Source organism: Diospyros lotus, chromosome 7 (genome assembly GCF_014633365.1).
Source record: "Diospyros lotus cultivar Yz01 chromosome 7, ASM1463336v1, whole genome shotgun sequence".
In the NCBI taxonomy this organism is placed as follows: domain Eukaryota; kingdom Viridiplantae; phylum Streptophyta; class Magnoliopsida; order Ericales; family Ebenaceae; genus Diospyros; species Diospyros lotus.
Genome location: NC_068344.1, coordinates 26,225,007 through 26,244,666, shown reverse-complemented (window position 1 = coordinate 26,244,666; position 19,660 = coordinate 26,225,007). Strand labels below are relative to the sequence as shown.

Below are 19,660 nucleotides of genomic sequence, written 5' to 3'. Positions count from 1 at the left end.
CACTCCATCTCTCTCTCAAACCCACTTTATCTCTCCTCCATTCTCTTTCTTAAACCCAGTTGCAATGTCTCCCCCCCCTTCCCCACCTTTCTCAAACCCACTCTATCTCTCTCTCAAACCCAGTCGCAATGTCTCCCTCCCCCTATCTCAAAACCACTCTATATCTCCCTCAATCTCTCTCTCAAACCCCGACGAGATGCACTACTGTCGCCCAAGGATGGCCCTTTCATTCGCCTGCCATCGACCCCCCGCGTTGCTCAGACTGTCACCGTCAGGTCTTATTGTAGCTGTAAAAACAACGTTTATATATATATTTATAAATATTTTTAATTTTTTACATATACATATATACATTTATATATATTTATATATTTTCTTTTTTTTTTGTTGTTGGTTTTTTTGTTTCTGTTGTTTTTTTTGTGGTGATTTAACTGTTGAAATAAAAATTAAAAAATATAATTTATTTTAAATTATGAAAGAACATAATTTATTTTTATTGTATATTTGACAATTGAGTAAAAAATATTGCTTGTTTTATTTTTGCTTATTTCATGCTTTGTTATTAATTTTTTTTTTCAATTTGAGGGTATTAATTAAATTACTTAATTTAAATTATTTACTTATAAAATTATAACATTTGTGTAAAATAAGATTAATATTTTACTTAAATCAGATTGGAGTAAAATTACTTGATAAAATTGAAATAGTGTAAAATAAGATTGGAGTAAAATTATAACTTGGTAAAATTACTTAAATCAGTGTAAAATAAGATTGGAGTAAAATTAATATTTTTAAGATCAAATCTAATATAATTAGATATATATTTTTATTATTTTACTATTAAATATAACAACAATTTTTTATTATTATTTTACAATCAGATTTAACGCAATCTTGATGGTTGTTATTAAAAATGTTAATATTAATATATATAATAAGATTACACAAGTAATTAAATAATTTATTTTCTCATTTAAGATCACTTTAAATATCTACTTATTGCAACAACATCAATTATATATTAAAATCATCTCTTATTTTGTATTAAAATTATATTTCTTAAATTAAAAAAAAAAACACTACAGAGAGTGAGTGAAGTTTGGGCGATTCGAGCGGCCGGGGAGGGGGGGGCGACGGTGACGACAGGTGGGGGCGAGGCGGTGCGAGAGGTGGTGTGGGGGGTAGGCGACGGTGGTCAATGGTCAGTAGGGGTGACGACGACGATGACGACAATGGCGATGGCAGGCGGTGTTTGCAGTGTTGGCAGGGGAGACGACTATGCGAGTAGAGGGCGATGGTGGGCGGTGTTGGAGAGGGAGACGGTGGTGGAGTTATCTTTGGGCGAGGCGGTGCGAGAGCCTGTGTGGGGGGCGGGCGACGGTGGTCAGTGGTCGGTGGGGGTGATAGCAACGGTGATGGCGATGGTGGGCGGTGTTTGCAGTGTTGGCAGGGGAGATGGCTGTGCGAGTAGGGGGCGACGGTGGGCAATGTTGGCGAGGAAGACGATGGTGGAGCCATCTTTGGGAAACAGCGGTGCGAGCAACGGTGGCGGGGTTGACGGCGACGGAGGTGTGAGAGCGGTGTGGGGGGCGGACACTACACCCACGGGGGTGGGTTTGAGAGAGATTGGGTTTGGGGATGGGTGGTTTTGAGAGAGAAAGAGTGGGAGAGAGACACAGTGAGATGATGGTTTTGAGAGAGAAGAGAGAGAGTGTGAGTTTAAAAATGGACGGACAACTATAAAATAACTCAAAATTGAAATCAGATTATCGCGAGAATATTTAAATTTAAGTGTGTTTGTTAAGAGAATGCTCATCTCTAATTGGCTTCTTGATAGTTTGGAGATGATTTTTAATATTTAAATTTATTATTATATTTAAACAATATATATAATTTATCTTTTATTTTTTATAAAATTAAAAAAAAACCTTTAAGATAACTTGTATTTATAATTATATGTACAACTTTTACACGGTCTAAATATTTTTCAATAAAAAAAGTAAGGGTGGCATTTCCCTTACAAATTTGCATGCATGCCCATACCTCTTAAGAGAAGATAAAATATGAAATTTTTATTTAATATTTTTTGAAAATAATATTTTAAACGAAGATTGCTTTAGGTCATATTGAGCCAGGCCCTAGCTCTTCTCTGCCTTGGGCCTAAGCCCATTAAGAACACTTTAAAAGCCGCATCATTTGGCGGGAAGAAGGGGGCCGTTCAATCTTCAGCTTTCTCTCCACCGTCGATATCCGACAATGAGCAAACTACCGGAGATAAATGATCTGTTCGCGCGGCTCGCAGTGAATCTCCAAACGCTAGATCCAACGGCTGAAAATGAAAATCAGGAACCCCTAGATGGCATGATCTCGAATCTAAACCAATCTCTGAACCTGCCGGAGGGTTCCAGGGCTAGGGTTTTGGACACTGCACTCTCTTTGATGTGCTTTAGAGCTCCACAAGTCAGCCCTCTCTCCGACTTTTTAACTGCTAATTGGTTATTTAGGCTTTGAAAAGTTATTGTTTTTTCCATTTTGATTTGTTTAGAGGTGATATTTAGGTTTTTGATTCGGTGATCGAGTATCTCGTGAAGACAATTCTTGCTGTTGTGTCTTCGTCGATGACTTGTAAAGCTCTGCGGTTTCAGAAAACGGAGCTTTTGTCCGTTGGCAGTGAAATTTCAAGCTGTGATTGTGCGGAACTGATCGAAGTGTGTGCTGATATTCTGGCGAAATTGCAGGGGCATGGTGGGATGAGGAGCATATTCCCAATATTCATTTGCATTTTTGATATCCAACTTTGAGGATACAATATACAGAATTAGCTTGAAATTAAAAAGAAAAAAAATTGAACCTTTGGTGCTCTTCCCCGTGTTTTGTTTCCCACAATTTTAGATGCCTAATATGACCTCTGTAATGGCGGATATAATATATATATATATATATATAGTTATATTGTTTCAACTTTATTTGGGATTATGGGGGGCATCTTTTTTATCCTAATGTGATTTCTTTGAAATGCAGGAATACTTTCTCATTCTCTGCTGCGCGCTGTCGTAAAAGCAGCAGTATCAGCATCTTGCTTTTATGTTGGAAGAGAGTTAAAACATTCCCTTGATGTAAAATCAATGGGCCAGGGAAGGCCAACTATTTCAATGCTGCTTTGTTATGTACCAAAGGACATCTCCCTTAACAACCAAGAAATACCATTGAGGTGCTATGCTTACTCATATTGAGAACTGTGGGCAAGCAGTTATTAGCTTGGAACCTTGTTGTTCTGGTTTCATTAGATCAAACTTTCAAGCATGCGTGTTTTCCTATTCTACATGTTAAAGGTGTATTATCTTGTATGGTATTCATTTTATGAAATGTTCATCATTTATGTTCCTCTTTAAATTACTTAAAATGGGAGTTTTGGGCAAGGCAAGCCCCAGGAAAGTAGAAGTTGGCTCTCATCCATCATTCCACTCTTGAGGTGGAGGGATCCTGAACTCAGTTACTCATTGCTTGTTTCCCAAACTCAAGGGGGGGATTTCATGAGGAACATTGTTCTTGGGGAGGGAAAGTGTGGTTGATGAACCACCTCTAGGGGGCAGCTGGGCTGCAGTGCTTTCACGAAATGATGGTTCTGGGCTGAACCATTCTCATCCCATGTAGAGGCCCGACTTAGTTTCTTTCTGGAGATCAGAGTAGAATGCATCTAAGTCCTAGTGCCTCTATCCTCAATTCTTTCATTGGTGTCTTATCAAATGCATGATTTGCCTTCCCATTGTACAGATAAGAGGCTGGGAACATTATAGAAGGCACTTCCGGAAGCAAGGTAAATGTGGAAATGATAATATTTTGGGGGCTTGAGATGCATGCAGCAAAGTAACAGCTTCATGAACATCTTTCTCCACTGTAGTTTAAGCATATTGAGAAGAATGTTTCCTAATGGGGTTGCATGTCGAAACTTTGCAGCAAGTAAAGGCCATGGGATGGAAGTTTTGAGTGGAGTAACATTCTTCTGGCATTGTATAGGATCAGTTTATGTCAGCATTTACTATTCCTCAAATTTGATGAATGCTAAGCCTCGAGTTGTCCATCTTGTGTCCTCTGATGAGTTAGGATCATATAGACCCCAACCCCAGACCCCCTCCTTGTGTGTCAAAATTATATGAGAGCCATATATGCTTCTGCTCATGAATTCTTCTGATATCCCCTCTTTGTTTCTTCCCAGGCAAAACTTTTTGAATGCACTTTGCTGAGGTTTACCCTGTTTCTCTCTCTCTGTAACTCTGCTGCTATGGAAGTGAACTGTAGAAAATGTGTAATTATACTGTTTTGTATTTTTAAGTGTATAGTTTTATCCCTAGGTGACAGTTTTTTTTTTTTTTTTTCCCTGCTTTATCTGACAGTTTTCATGGCATAACCAACTCATAGGGGCAGTTACTAAGTTATAATTTATATATATTTGTGAGACAAATAATAGAGGCAGTTTTATGAACTGTTATGGCTTTTTGAATTTGAAAATCCAAATCTAGGATTTCTTCATAGGGTGTGTAAATTCATGACTTGTATCCAGTTGAAGCTAAAGAGAATGGCATCATACATTTGTGTTCTACTATTTTTTGTCTGATCATTAACCTTCTTCACCTTTACACTTGTACAATTTAACCCAATACTTGCAGGTTGCTATTTTGGTACCTTGATCCTCAAGTTCTAAAGAATGACGTGTCACTTATTTTGCAAGATGCCACTCATAGACCTTTTCTTTGCTTGAATATTGCTTTTCGTGAGAGGACAGATTGGCATTCTGTAGTCATATGCTTGGCACTTTCTCCTGCTATGTTTGTTGAGACCAGAACCCTTTTGCATAATTGGTTTCTGATGACGTAAGTTTCTAAATTTTATATGCATTCTTGTTGATCTTTTGTTTTACCATGCTTTAGGAACTGCAAATTCATTACTATCCACTTGAACAAGTTGTCATCTGCCTATAACTTTCCTTGATACTTCTAGTGACTATATTGTAGGTTTCCTAATGTCAGGTGGAAAAGTCCTTTCTGCATGCTGTCTTTTTGCCTATAGATTGTATCATTTACAAGTTTGTTTTGGGAGAAATTCAGAGTATGCATGCATCTCTTTGTCAGAACTGTCCTGTGTCATTTGCTTAACATTTTTTAGTATGTCAGACCAGTCCATTTTAGGTTTAACTCAAATAATTTTAGATGTAAATCTGATTCCCTGACATTTCAACTTCAGTTTTATAGATCCTTCAAAATTGGCAACCTTACCTTGGAATTGACTGGAAATATAGACTGTAACCTGTAGCTTTTGTGAGATGATAGGTTCTGTCCCCAAACTTAACTCTTTTTCTACTTTTCTTGATTTTGTGCCTGCATATGTATTTGGTTGGAGATAGATCTTCTAATTTCACAAACAAAACATTTTTATTTTTGGCTGATACATTCTCTACTCTTCTTTACAGCAAATAATTAGACCATGAATTTACAGCCATCATAACTGTCTCAGGCTTGATTGATCAGCCATCAGTGAGGTTCTCAAAATGTAGTCATTTTTGTTGGATGAATTGGTTGTTGTCCCTTCTCAGACAATTTGTTTATAGATCACTTGTAATAGCATGATTTTATACTAATATCAACAAGTAAAGAAGATATATACTTTCCACTATTAAATGGGTTAGGACTCGTTATCTTTAACAGGGGTTTGCCTTCTGTGTTAGAGCTTCAAATTGAATTGGTGTCCCTGATACTCGATGTGGTTTCAAGACCAATGTGGTGGGACATAACAATGGAAATTGGACAGAAGCTTCCTACTTCTCATGCTTATTTTCCACACAAGCACTGGCTATTGAGGACATTGGATGGACCTTTATCTTTCCAGAACTTTCTGTATTTAGTCCATAGTACAAACAAACCAGCACCTCATGATAGAAGACAGCTTGATCCAAATGTTAAGCAAGCTGCAATAAGCGTCGGAATGATAGATCACAAATCTTGCTGGTATGTTCACATTTTTTATTAAACAGTTATTGCAGTTATCCTAATACTATCTCAAGATCAGAAGCTTGTATTTCTATTAATGGCCATTGCATCACAGGGCTTTGGCAATGAACTTCCCAAATTGGTTCTTTTATGCCTTAATGTTACTCCTCTGTGAAAAGAGTTTTCATGACAATTGTCCTTCAAAAGGAGCAGCAGAGGCTGCTGAAACTAAACGGCCACATTATGTTGAATTACCCTGTTCAACAGCTGCTGCAAGGTATATTGCATGGATACTGAACCCTCTCAATGAATCTCAACAGGAACTGCTGGTTGAATGTTTGTCTAAATTATCAGAGTCATGGGCTCTCAAGAAACGCGCAGATACATACTATAAAGAAACTGCTTACTACAGGACAAAACTCGAGGAGTCTAAGTTCCACAACTGTGACGGCAATACTGCCCAGTTACAGGAATATGACTGTGAAACTGTCCAACTGTGGCTCCAAGAATTTCACAGCCTGTACATAAACTATTGGATTAAGACTCTTAGTAGTTCTACAGCATGTGAAGCAAAAGCATGCCAGGGGATTGGCCTTCCACAAAACATGATGTTCAGGAGAATTCCACTGGGCTTCCTGATTGGCAGCTCCAATGGAATAAGTGAAGATGGATGTCAACTGCTACTGCATTATGCTGCAACAGGTAAATTACTCAAATTGATGGAAACCGGCGCTCCTGGACTGAAACATGGTAACTGGAACACGCTTGGGCAAGACGACTCAATGACATGGTTTGAAAAATGCAGTGCAACTGAGGTTGTGAATGGAGCCTCTCTTGTGTTCCGCTTAACTGACGTTGTTGAGAGTATGGCGTCTTCATTATTTGCCACTGAAGAGAGCGAACTAGATTTTATTTGCCGGTTGAAGCTAAGGGCCGGCAAGTACTTGTTTAACTGCTTGAAAAAGCTCCTCCAGCATACCATTCTTGTTGAGGATGATGGATTGCTCATGCTAAGGGATCTTAGCAGCAGACTGGTGCGGTGGAGGCATCAAGGTCAAGATGTTTTTCAGGATTCCAGGGATCTAAATGATATCCTTGATGCATTGAATCATAAATTATCTTCCTTCTGAGAAATGGCAGTTCTCTAGTTTTATCTGTAAGGAAATAATTTGTCATTTCTTTTACTTGTATCTGTAAATGTACAATATAATCTTTGATTCCTTTTTGTATCTCTGCAATGAAGCATCACTGATCAATTGATCATAACCATCTCTCATCTCAACTCAACTCAGTGAGCACTTCTTTGCATTGCTGTTGAAAGAGATTACAACCAACTATACACCACTGAGGAATAAATGGTAGAAATTCCTCTTATCGCATGGATTTATAAATTTGGTATTACAAAGAAAAAGCCATAAAACGGTATCATCTCTGGGTAATCATTATCCCCAGGAAGCTGAATGCTTTTTAGCCCCCTCTACCTTCGTGTATAACATGATGCTTGAGCCTGACGCATGACTGAACAACAAATATAGCTACTTGTAGACAATTGAGGCTTGTTGCCCGCAATGTCCTTCAGAATCCATATGTAGGTTGTCAAAACCTTTATTTTATTACTGTGCAGTTGAGCTTGAAGTGCCACCAACCCGGTAAGTTTGGTAACCATCTTATTCAAAGCTTTTGATTAGTGGTCGATTTAAATTGTTCTCTTAAACAACGAAATCCCAGTTGGCTCGCCTCCCCATTCTTCAAACACAACTAACAAGTTCCCACTCGGTTTGACCCACGATCGTGGAACATGATACCTGAAATCGAAAGCCCCAGGCATTAGCTACAAGCAACATTCAGAAACAAAAGTTCCAGGAAAAAGCAAACATCTCTTAAACTGTTCTCACCATCTCTGGGAGGCTTCTCCACAATTACTTAGGCATTTCTTCTCATCAAAAGTTCCAGCATAGCTGCAGCTGCCACAGCTACCGCGCGCTTTGTATCCGGGCCAGTGCCGCCCAATGCTTTCTCCATTTATCCATATTTGACCTTTCCCCATGCTGTTCATATCCAGAGCTAATGGATCATTTCCTTCTGGTGCATTGAATGTAGCCTGGATGGAAAGAACGTTAAACGAGTTTTTTTTTTTTTTTTGAATAGGGTTTGACGAGTTCATCTGTGGAACTTCCAGGAAAAAAGCAATAAAAAGATAACCGTAGATTATTGCAACAGAAATCACCTTGTACCAAGTGAGAGGTTGCTTTTTGGCCAATAACGATCCCTCTACCCATTCAACAGACGAACTGCCACCGACCGTATGGAGACTTAAACTTTCGCCTCTTAGACCAACCTACAAATGCAACATTCATTCAGCATACAGATGCCCATTTGATGGATCTATCCAGGGATTCCTTTATCATCATTATTTTAGCCAATCTATTTCGACCTTTGTTTTTCTAAGCTTATTATTGTATCAGTCTTTCAGCTTCTTGAAATGGAAGCAGTATATTTGGCAGAATAGAGAAGTGGAGGAAATCTCAAACCTTGTAAGACCACTTTTGCTTTGTCAAGTCTCTTGTCCCTTCATTCAGACCCTTCAATGTGACCGGGCCAAGAACCCCGGCATTCCATGTCTCATAATGCACGCCAACATTCTGAAATGATCCCATTTAGTGTTAGAAAGGACCCCTTAAGATCATTACAAAGACAACGTAAATAGCCTTAATTAATCCCACTAGCTGGGTCGGTTAACATCATTAACATCAAAATATGTGAATTTCCTCGAAAATGAAAGAACTAACCGGTAGACCAACAGCAACGCTAAGCAACGAAATCTTGTTAACGCCTGCTCTCAACTTCACGTTACCAGTATATGTCAGTTTTGGATTCTCTAGTGACCCATACGCAATTCCTGCCATAGAAATATATTAATAAATCAATATACAAGTTCTTTCTAAGTGTATTCAATGGAAGTTATTCCCAGTCTAGGGGAATAGCAAAACAAGTCCAATTACCTGATAGTTGCCCGTTGATGAAAACATGCACAGCATGACCAGCGGACATAACAGTCAGAACAGGATCCTGTCCGTTCTTTAAAAATTCTTCATCCGGCCGTATATTGACACTGGAGTAAGCAGTAGAGTATACGAAGATGAGAAAATCAGCTTCTGGTTTCAATTCAATTACGATGAATGAATTCAAATTCGCAATTAAAAGATGTCTTAGTAAGGGAAGAAAATGATCAAGCATGAAGTAAAACCACTCACTCTGTCAGGTACCACAGATAGTCCGAGGCATCTCTTGTGATATTTATTTGCTCAAACAGCCCATCCATTACAATGGTATCCGAATCATCAGCAGAGACAGATTCTTCATTGTATGACTGCCAAGAGAATGCTCCACCAACACGTATCATGTTCGGGTGGAAACTATGGGTCGTAACCTGTAATCAGAAATTATCCAGATGTTAAAAACCCTTCCTTGAGAAACTTTTGAGAAGAGAGATGCATAAAAGAAAACTAGGCCTTAGTTTTGCTAGATCTAATTCAAAGTATAACCTGTTTGACAAGTCGTATTCTTGATATTAATAAATTTTAATAAGAACTATGACAAAAAAAAAGTGTTAATAAAAAAAATTGAGATGTTTCTTGTGCTATTAAAATATGTTGCTACAGATACAACTTGGAAAAACATAAAAAAAAAGAAGTGAAAAGATGGGAAAAAAACTAGAAATAGATGAAGGATGCTTTTTCTTTGCTTTATAAACAAGATTCTATTTCCTTACCCTTGCAGTGTTGAAAACATCATTCTTGCAGTCAGGAAGAATGCTGACAGACCAAGGAGGCAGTTCAAATTGCATATTCTGAAAGGTCAATTTTGCTGGAGATACGGTGTCATAATTTGCCAGGAATGCAGCACAACCTGATTTTGAGTTGAATACATGAACCTAGAAACGAAAACTAATGAGAAAGGCGCTAGTTTCGGTTGTCAAAATGAAAAACATAAAGAAAACTGCAGCTAAGCTAATCTACCTCTAGATTTTTGCCAGGCCAGCTCACTTGAGGATAAGAAGAAACCAAAACTGGTTCACATAGTTTGATGGCTCTATGCAGTTCTCTCAAATGTCCCCATTTTGGTTGCCTCAGTAGTCCTTCCATGATATATCGTTCATCACAACCAACGGCGAAAAGATTAGAATTTGCACAGATATTTCATCATAATATATATGCAATCAAGTTAATCTTACTTATATGACCCTGAAACTCTTCTATTTACTTTCTTGAAGCTCATGACATAAACAAATAAAATAAAAAATTAAGCACAAGATTAGCAAGTTCTTGTTTCTGTATGCATACCATATTCATCAAGTGGAGCATCATAATCATAGCTAGTTGCAATGAAGAGACCGGCAGCTGTCCGTCCGAAATTCGTTCCTCCGTGGTACTGGTGCAGAACAAGATTAAAGTAAGCATGCCGAAAACTAAACTAGGCTTTTGTTAAAACCATTATATTGGAGAATTTAAAATTGAATTACCATGTAGTAATTAACGAATGAACCATTATTCTGTATAAATCTTGCAACAGAAAACGCCAAGTCTTCAACAGGTCTGTAAGGAACTGGACCGCCAAACTTTGTATACCTGAGGATAAAGCAAAGGAATGATAAAAATCAAACCAAGAGTTGAAATATCCTAGCGATGAAATGATTTTAAACTTAAAACAGATAACATCTATGTGACTTACCAGCCAGTCCAGTTTTCAGTCCACATTTTGGGCTTATAGTTCTTGTTTGGTCTAAAGCCTTCGCAGTAGAAACCATTGCAAGTGTCAATCTGCATAACAAACAATAAATAGAGACTCAGAGAGACAGCAAGCAGAGTATTTTGTTTGTTAACTAAAATAATCTTCTGTTATCATTATCCAAGTCAAAACCAACCCTCTAACCCTCATAAGCGGGGAGCCGCGTTCACTGGGGACATCCTTCTTTATTATCCAAGACAAACCAATAATTAAGCACAAATAAAAGGCATCCCTCTTTTATTTTTATTTTTTTTTTTTCTAAACTTTAAGGCTAGAGAAAATGAAAGAAAGATGAGTATTTATGCTTAACCCTGTGGGAAGGAAAAAAGAAAAAAAAAAACATGTAGCACTGAAATCAACCATAAGTGTATAACAAATTCATCCTATCAAGGGCACCCCAAGTGGACACAATAGTGTCCAAAAACTCGACCAAGGAGGGATTGGTACGGATTTACGACAGAAGAAAAAAGAAGTCGAAGGAAAGTAATGAGAAGCGAAAAGAAACTGTAAAAAATAAACAGCTTACAACTGGATCAGGAGCATCCTCTTGTTTGCACATAATCCACGGGACATCCGTATCAAGGCCCACAGCCATTTGCGCTGCCCATTTCGTGTAAGACTTACCGGGGGCTCCTATTTCCCATTCTACTGGTCCATATTCATTCTCTATCTGTCATTTGCAATTCAAAAGGAGAGAGATGTCAACTTCTATCCAGAGAAATTATGGTAAGTTTTGAACATGTAATCGTAATCAAACAACTAGTTACGAAACTCATATCTAGGATAAAATACGAGCATGAGGTACCGTTCAAACCTGGGACATGATAATTGGACCACCCTGAGGTTCAAACAGTTTCTCTGACTTCATCATGTTGACAATTTTTTCTGTGAATTTTTGCATTGCTGCCTGTAATGTAGTCAGACAAAGTCAAGACATTAAACTGGTAGATGAATCAACCATTTAGTAAACAAAAACCCAGAAAAAGGAAGAATTTAGGATAAGTAAAGAGGCAATTTCAGGTGACAAACCTTGAAAGGCCCGTTGTCTGTCCTAAAGGCAATGCCAGGAACATATTTAAGCCAAACAGGAAATCCCCTGTATTAGGACAGGACACGGAACAAATACTGTTACATTATAAGACATAATAGATCCAAATAAAAGAGGAAAGAAGATCCCGTGAGTTATACAGTGCTCATCCAGCACAAAAAGAAAGAAAAACACGAAACACTAACACTTGATTGAGTGGAAAAACATCATTAACATTTAGGAGCATTACCCAAAATTCCATTCGGCACAAACATAAGGACCAATCCGGAGATGAACATAAAGGCCGGCTTGTTGAACCAGTTTGATGAACCGAACCAGATCATACCTCCCCTCAAAATTATACTGAAAACAATTAATTACAGGATTTAGATTAAAACTTCCCAAATTTAACACCAACACAAGAGGAAGTATCTTTGGAAATGGTTTTTGATTACTTGTCCAGGAGAAGGCTCGTGCCCATTCCAGAAGACATAGGTCTGAATAACATCCAAGCCTCCATCTTTAGCCTTTCTTATAAGACCAGGCCACATCTGCAACCAACCAAAACCAGAAGAATCAGTGATAATAATTGCGCATAATGACATAATTAATTTTTTTTTTTTTTTGGAAACTGTTTGTGCCCAAAATAACCAGCCACAGAAACAATAAAAAAAACATTTCCACTCGTTTTTGGAAAATCAAAAAATTCATCCCACCAAAACAAAAACTCCGTAGACAACATATTTCAAAATTTTCAACATTCTGAACACTCCAATAGGCTGCAGGAGAGTAGAATGCAAAACTAGGGATACCCATAACCGATATGCCAAAAGGGTATGGAAATCTGCAGAAAGAAAGGAAGAAATAGAAAGCAAATTATTAGTTAATTTTCTGGGCGGGGGCGGCATTGGGCAGCGTACCTCAGGGGTGCTTCGTGGGTAGTGAATGGAGCCAGAAATGAGAATCCTTCTCCGGCCATTGATGGTGATGGCTTTGTCGTCGTAGGACACAGAGGCTGAGACCAAAGAAGAAGAAGAAGAAGAAACCCACAAAAAGAGGGCCACATAGAGCCACGCCCTCATTCTCAACGTGTTCCATACAGCAGCCATGGGGATGAGGCAATAATCCCTTTTTCTCTTCGTAGGTTCTTTCCACTTTATATTCCCTCCTTTATTTATTTTCCCGGAAAGTAACAAGAGAGAGAGGGAATGAAAGCGTTTGCGTGGATAATTGTGTAGTACTAAAACTAAAAGGAAGTGTTAAAACTTGCAGTTGCAGAAGAGACGCGTTTAAAACAAAAGAAGGCAACTTCGGGTGGAAGTTGTTTGGTTTGAGTTTGGCTTTAATGTGAAGCTGCTCCAACTCCAACTGCTTTTATAAATTTAGGATGTGGGTCCCACTTGCTGTTAGGTGGGTCCCTCCCTCCCTCCAAGTTACTTGTTGCCGGCTCCAATCCTAGTATTTTATTTTATATATCTATTTTATATTTTCAAATTTAGTGAATATATGCATAATAATTTATAACTGATAATATTAGGTAACACATATATAACTTTAAAGGATAAATTTGTCTTAAATCTTGGGTTTCGGCCATTTTCACAAAAATCTTCTTTGCTTTCAAAACATCTCTAAAAACTTTTGTGATATATATTTTTATTTATCATCACAAATTGTGTTAGTTAAATTTTAACTAAAATATAAAAAGAAAAAACTCAATAGTTAAAAATTGTTATCAATGATAGGTGAGAGAGAGAGCAAAAAGAAAAAAAAAATTCTAATAATGATAGTTTTTAATGATAAAAACGCATTACTAATAAGTTATTATTGTTACCAATATATTTGGTCGCCTAAAACCCTAAAATCCATGGGATTAGGTTCAATTGCCTAATACCCATTAATATTTTTTCTTTTTTTTTCTTCCTCTCTCCTTCTCACACACACACATAGTATTTTCTTTTGTTAAATGTAACTTAATTAAGAGGGAGAGTATGAGCAAAACATATAAGTCATAAGAACTTCTATAAACATTTTCAAATAATAAAGAGTTAACCATGGGATCACAATTTCCCATGGTTAACATTATTCATTCTCTCAAAGAACTTCTATATAAAAATTTAATAATTTAATCTTTGGATAAGTTTATCTCTAAAAAATTTTGAAAGTAACTATAACATCTTAGAGCCAAGTTAATGATGGGATGACAATTTCTCTTTAATTACAAAATATTGATTGGTAATTAAAATACAAAGAGTAATATGTTTATGATCATGAGTTATTTTATAGACATTTGTTTATATTAATATTATATCATTTTATAACAAATAAACATATTATTAGATTAATAAGAACATAAAGAAAATTTTGACAATAATTAATTAAAACAGTCTTTATGTTAAGTTGAATTTATTTATTTTTCTTAACAAAAAAAAAATGGAAGAAGGGCTGATTTATTTATATGGATGTAAAAATAGGAGTGCATAAATTTATTAAATTTTGTTTGGTATTGAAAATAGTTTATTTAGTTCCAAACAAGGCCTTATCCGAGAAAAGAAATGTTGCCCCAGTCTTTCTCTCATCCTCGAGGGTTGAATTGGGGGTCTTTTATTAAGAATGCAATGGCGTCTAAGCAAAAGGCACACGAACATCGTGACTGATGCCTTGGAAGCTAAAGCCAAATATTTCATAAGAAAATATTAAAACTAAAAAGAAGACGAAAACTGGTTCCATTAGAGGAAATAAGTCAATTTGTGTGGCCACCTTTAGAGTGGCAGGCTTTCCAAGGAACCAAACAACCCATAGAAAAAGGGTTGCTTTGAAGATGAACCATTTTTTTTAAATAATTAATTTAGCCAATGGGTGGAGATGTTGGTCAAAGGATGACATTAATTGTAGATGTACGTAGCCTTGGTTTTGGTGATAAAGATTTGTTAGGACTCAATATATTTTTTTGCACTTATTTGGTCCTTCAATTCAACTGTTTTATAATATATATTAGAATTTGTGAGCGATTATCAAATTTAAAGTGTGAACGTGACTCGAACCCACAACTTAATTGAATCTATAAAATATAATTAATTAGGAATAAAATACAATAATTCAATGGATAAGAGTATTTATTTATTGTGTGCTTTCTTATGCTTGTGCAGTAGTGTAAGCAATGTTTGTGGGTGACTAATTTAGTAATAGAGTGAAAGTAAAGGAAGTTTGATACTTTGCCTAAACTTGGAGATGGAATCAATGTCTCATCTCTATCCAAAAGTAACAAACTTTTTGGGTCCAAGCATTGCGACATGCCCTTTCAAGTTATTATCCATATTCAAAGCCACATTTGCCTACACCTCATTTCATTTATCTTTTTGTGGTGTTTGTATTGCACATTGCCAAACAAGTCAATAATACCCAGCTTTCTTTCTTTGTCCTTTCGTAAATTTAATTTTTAAAATAATTATTTTCAATCTAACTTTGCCTAAAAATAGCACTAAAATGATAAACATCATCATCATCATCATCAATACTAAGATTAAGATGAGGATGCCACATCATCATCATCAATTTCCCTTTTATTTCTTGTCAATGTTTCAATTTCCTTTAAAACTTCTTTCCTCCCACCCAAATTGAATTAAATTGTCCCATGATTGACCAATATTCCCTTGTATTTAGCAAAATAACTAAGTTTTTTTTTTTTTGGAGGGGTATATTTATAGATATAAGAACCCCAATCAAACAAGACTTCTTCTAGTATTATTCCTTTAAATCTGTCAAGTGTAATAGAAATGTACGCACATGTCACATATTAATTATTTGTATACTTAACCTAATGCAGACCTCTTACCAAACATTTCTCATACTTTTTTAGACTAAATTCATGCCATGCACGCCTAAAAACAAGATGCCCTTTTCATTATGATTTGTATCCAATGCAATGCATATCCAAATTCCGTGGTTTGGGCCTTTTGGGGTGGGGTATGGTATGAGGCCAATGGGTCCTGTTTGATTCCCAATTTCTAATTTCTAATTTCTTATCTATCACACACTAGTATTTTTTTTATCTTTTTAAGTTATGATTATTAGTGAAACGTAGCTTTCAATTCAGTTTACTATGTCATTACGAAGCCCCGTGTGTCCCAAAGTTGGGATTTGTTTGAAGTTTTATGAAAAGGGTGCTAAGAGCTCAATTAGGCCAATGAATGCACAGTTTGCATTTAAATCTCATTTTCTAGTGGGCCCGTGACCTAATTTCCTGACCAAACTGGCCACCATAAGCCACCTTTTTTATTTGCTTAATTTGTTGAATTAAGATAATAAAAAAGGTGTCAAAGCATTGTGAACCTCACAACAGGTCAAAAGTAATGCATCACCGGCCATCTAGAAAGGGGCCTGACAGAGGAACCCTCCTATTATTGGATCATGGAAATGAGAATGAAAATTTTATTAGCCTGCCAGTTGAGTAGTGGAAAAAATGATCTTTAATTTTACTAATATTTGAGTATTTTAGGAGTTTAAGTAAACAGAGTAATAATAATGTTTTTAATAAGATTTTATCTATTATTGTTGATTTGATTAATTTTTGAAGAATAAAGACAAATTTGTTCAAATTATAGTTAGAATGAGTGTGTATATATGTTCAACAGAACAAATGGATAAGCTGCTGGCAAGCTTCTAATTCTTATCTTATCCATTGTTAATGCACAAAGCAAAGCACCCCCCCCCCCCCAGGTGGGCGGTGAACTGCTATCCAAGATAAGGAGCCTGCTCCTGCTCCTGCTCCTGCTGTGCCTTTCAAACCTGCAACTTATAAATCAACCAATCTCAAATAATAATAATAAAATAGGAGGTAGTTTGATATGTTATTGTTGTTTGGTTGAAAAACAAGGGTCTATCCATAATGAAATAAACATTTTGACTGCTCAAACTTGGATTAGGTCTACCTAATCAAAATTTAACAAACTCCGACCCAAGTTCTTAATTTGAATGCGAAAACTTGATGGCAATTCAGCTGTCCAAATCCTGGTTAGTTATGGGATGACAGAGCTTCTTATTTTTTTTTGTTTTCCCTTTTTTTTTACATAATCGCCAATGTCACCAGTGCAGTTGCAGTTGCATTGTTCAACTACCCACCAAGGCAGAGACAGACACAGAGAGAGAGAGAGAGAGAGAGAGAGAGAGAGACCAACAGCTTGGTTGCAAATGTTGACAAATTCTTTTGCAGAGTGCATTTGCAGCGGTGCCTCAACAACCAGCCTTGGCTTCTGAAGCTAATAATAAAGTGAAGAAGTTGGCCAAAGTGCCTAACAAATCTCACCAAAATGCTGATGCGGGTTTGTTGGTTGGTTTGGGGCAAGTTTCAGTTTCAGTGCCAGTTGGTTCTTGCCACATCGCAACCACTTTTATGGGATCTCTGCAGCTTCAACCAAATGCTTATTATTAGGGTTCCCAGCCTTTCACCTTTTGCAAGGAAATTTTGTGGGTTCAGTTTTGCACTTACGGATGGACATGATGGACCAACCACCAGTTTGTGGGTTCACAAAAGATACTCATGCTAATTATGATATTATAATTCAATCATATTTAATATAACTTTGTATTATAATTCAATTATATGAGTTAACATAAAATCATAATTTAGAGTCAGACTCAATAATTGAGAACATTAAAAAAAAAAAGAATTCATCACAATCCAAATAAGTATTTAGTGTACAATTATTTAGTCATGAGCTCAAGAACACCTTGGAGTCGAGACCAGGTGGTGCCATGAACGGTATAATAATTCTTCATATAAACAGGTATCCGTCCATCTGTTTACTGGCAACAAGTTGCATCAGGAGTGACATTGACGGGAGGGGAGGGGAGGGGAGGGGATGGGTTGATTGGCTATAAACAATACATAATAAGATAAAGATAGATAGATAGATATCATCCAACCAAGGGGGTGGAGAGGACAGAACAAAGACACCATGAAAACGGAAACAACTTCTATTTCCTAATCATGTGCGTTCGCATGAGGAGGTTGACACGACTGGATCTCCTCTCGCCAAGGCCAATGGCCACCATTCACAGCCATATCCACTCTTCAAAACGCCCGGCAGTGCACACAAATGATTTGTAATCGGTCTGAATCTGATTATATCATGATATATTATAGTTATATATGTTGAATATTTTCTTTCGACTCAAGAGACCTCATAAAAGACTGCCAATGACCGAATTTATTACCTTGGGAGTTCAAGATTGTTCGTTTTGTCATGTTGTTGTCCGGATGGTTTAATGTTAACATTGTCCTAGGTTTCATGGGAATTCTATTTTGAAGAGCCATTTATTTTACTGCTTTCCCTACTCTCCAGTAAGGTCTCTATTTGGGCAGACTACAACACCACATGATGAGAGTTGCTACTTGGTATTAAAAATTTTCAGGAGATTTAAGGACAATACGCAAATTAGATATCCATTTATACATGGCCTTTCAATTCAAGAGGAAACAAACGCATGTGCATGCATCAAACTGCACACGTAGTATATCAATTCAAGTAACATATGTGGATGGATAAGACTGCCATCATAAATATAGGATTGTCACTTGATTGGATCTTATCCAAATTCTATGTGTATCAGACTCACCAAATTCATTTATAATTAATTCCAATCTGAATCAACCCAATCAGACGTGATACTCTCTTACCCACCAATCCATTACATAAAAATAGAGTTTTGTATTTTTTTTAATTTCAAATATTTTAATTATACTATAAAAAAATAAAAAAATATTCTTTTATGTTATTATTTGAAAATATATATATATATATATTTATACTCAACAAGCATATTACATAAAAAAAATTATTTTATGCGAAGAACTATTTTTATGTTAAGACGGCCAAATACTAGAAAATTTTACAATATTTTCTCAAAGTATGCCAAAATGCATTTGATGTCAAAACAAATAAAAAATATACCATAGGAAATCTCAATATAAATAGCCCGACCCACGATCGGTAAAAAGCAATTAAAAAATATTATTAGTACATTACAACTTACATCTTGAACTATACAATGTAGTTAAAATATCTAAAATACCTCTCATTCAATGTGACGAGACGATGAAGCAAGATAGTGAGACACGAGATATTTTTGTCATTTATGATACATTGTGTAACCCAAAGTATAGCGTACAAGGTACCAATGGCATGATCCAAAGCAATTTACCCAATGGAATTAAACTGGACCAATTACTAGGAGAATCTAATCTGAATCTTTAGGATCCAAATCAGATCCGGCACGAATTCGGATTCAGGCCCATTTACTAGGAGAATCTAATCTGAATCTTTAGGATCCAAATCAGATCTGGCACGAATTCGGATTCAGGCCGTTAACCGGACTAATCATAAATCATCATTAACACATTCATTTGCTTCCTCAATAAGTGCATATCTATCAACTTAACCACAATGCTCAAAAGTAAAAAACAGAGCCTTTTCTTCCCATCCCACTAGACTAAAACTTCTCTCCTCCAGTTAGTTTTGCACCAGAAGAATATACTAATTAAGTTATGATAAATGAAAGCTGTTTACCTTCTTCACCGTATCATGTTATAAACACTCTTTTTTTCTATAACACCAGATCTGAAGCCAAGCAATCAAATTAACCATCTCTAGGGATTCACCGGCTTTCCATTTAACTTGGGGAAAGGGTCTTGTTTGCTTAAAACCGCCACTTTGCTCTTGTGTGCAAAGTACCCTTTCACAAGATTCTTGAATATTAGTATAGAAATAATACACTCAACCTGAAAAGCGAGCAAAATAAATGTGCGAAATTAGTCCACTTTATGAAAAGATCACAAACACAGAATAGAGTATTAGAGTTCCAA

At 36.5% G+C, this 19,660-nt stretch overlaps 3 protein-coding genes across 5 annotated transcripts in view; 1 reads left to right on the top strand and 2 right to left on the bottom strand.

The window, feature by feature from the left end:
• Positions 1–2,223: 2,223 nt before the first annotated feature.
• LOC127806323 (uncharacterized) lies at positions 2,224–7,603 on the top strand. The gene is made up of 6 exons (XM_052343545.1): positions 2,224–2,460; positions 2,559–2,745; positions 3,022–3,211; positions 4,668–4,871; positions 5,703–6,002; positions 6,100–7,603. The coding sequence occupies exons 1-6, from the start codon at positions 2,257–2,259 to the stop codon at positions 7,112–7,114; spliced, it is 2,100 nt and encodes a 699-aa protein (XP_052199505.1). The 5' UTR covers positions 2,224–2,256; the 3' UTR covers positions 7,115–7,603.
• LOC127806322 (beta-galactosidase-like) lies at positions 7,256–13,140 on the bottom strand. 2 transcript variants are annotated; one of them, XM_052343544.1, is made up of 18 exons: positions 12,720–13,140; positions 12,255–12,350; positions 12,050–12,162; positions 11,802–11,868; positions 11,587–11,679; positions 11,299–11,442; positions 10,716–10,804; positions 10,507–10,612; positions 10,328–10,415; positions 10,004–10,122; positions 9,757–9,918; positions 9,239–9,414; positions 8,987–9,096; positions 8,774–8,883; positions 8,516–8,626; positions 8,212–8,322; positions 7,880–8,085; positions 7,256–7,789 (listed from the first exon to the last, which is right to left on the bottom strand). In XM_052343544.1, the coding sequence occupies exons 1-18, from the start codon at positions 12,906–12,908 to the stop codon at positions 7,681–7,683; spliced, it is 2,199 nt and encodes a 732-aa protein (XP_052199504.1). In that variant the 5' UTR covers positions 12,909–13,140; the 3' UTR covers positions 7,256–7,680. The 2 variants fall into 2 exon arrangements, with proteins under 2 accessions (XP_052199504.1, XP_052199503.1); XM_052343543.1 differs by lacking the exon at positions 12,720–13,140 and adding an exon at positions 12,516–12,713.
• Positions 13,141–19,153: 6,013 nt separating this feature from the next.
• The window catches only part of LOC127806387 (enhanced ethylene response protein 5), a 33,370-nt gene continuing 32,863 nt past the window's right edge, over positions 19,154–19,660 (bottom strand). For both annotated transcript variants that reach the window (XM_052343637.1, XM_052343635.1), the window contains one exon: positions 19,154–19,576. In XM_052343637.1, the coding sequence (XP_052199597.1) occupies positions 19,445–19,576 (132 nt within the window). In that variant the 3' untranslated portion in view covers positions 19,154–19,444. The remainder of the gene's footprint in view (positions 19,577–19,660) is intronic.

What these genes read in the sequence shown, in the direction of transcription:
- LOC127806323 (XM_052343545.1), top strand. Translation starts at nt 2,257, where the DNA reads ATGAGCAAACTACCGGAGATAAATGATCTGTTCGCGCGGCTCGCAGTG. An exon ending in GGCGAAATTGCAGGGGCATG is followed by an intron (nt 2,746 to 3,021) that starts GTGGGATGAGGA and finishes TTTGAAATGCAG; the next exon opens with GAATACTTTCTCATTCTCTG. An exon ending in AACCAAGAAATACCATTGAG is followed by an intron (nt 3,212 to 4,667) that starts GTGCTATGCTTA and finishes CAATACTTGCAG; the next exon opens with GTTGCTATTTTGGTACCTTG.
- LOC127806322 (XM_052343543.1), bottom strand. Translation starts at nt 12,707, where the DNA reads ATGCCGCCCCCGCCCAGAAAATTAACTAATAATTTGCTTTCTATTTCT. An exon ending in GTCCAATTATCATGTCCCAG is followed by an intron (nt 11,443 to 11,586) that starts GTTTGAACGGTA and finishes TGCAAATGACAG; the next exon opens with ATAGAGAATGAATATGGACC. An exon ending in GGCCTGGCAAAAATCTAGAG is followed by an intron (nt 9,919 to 10,003) that starts GTAGATTAGCTT and finishes TTTCGTTTCTAG; the next exon opens with GTTCATGTATTCAACTCAAA.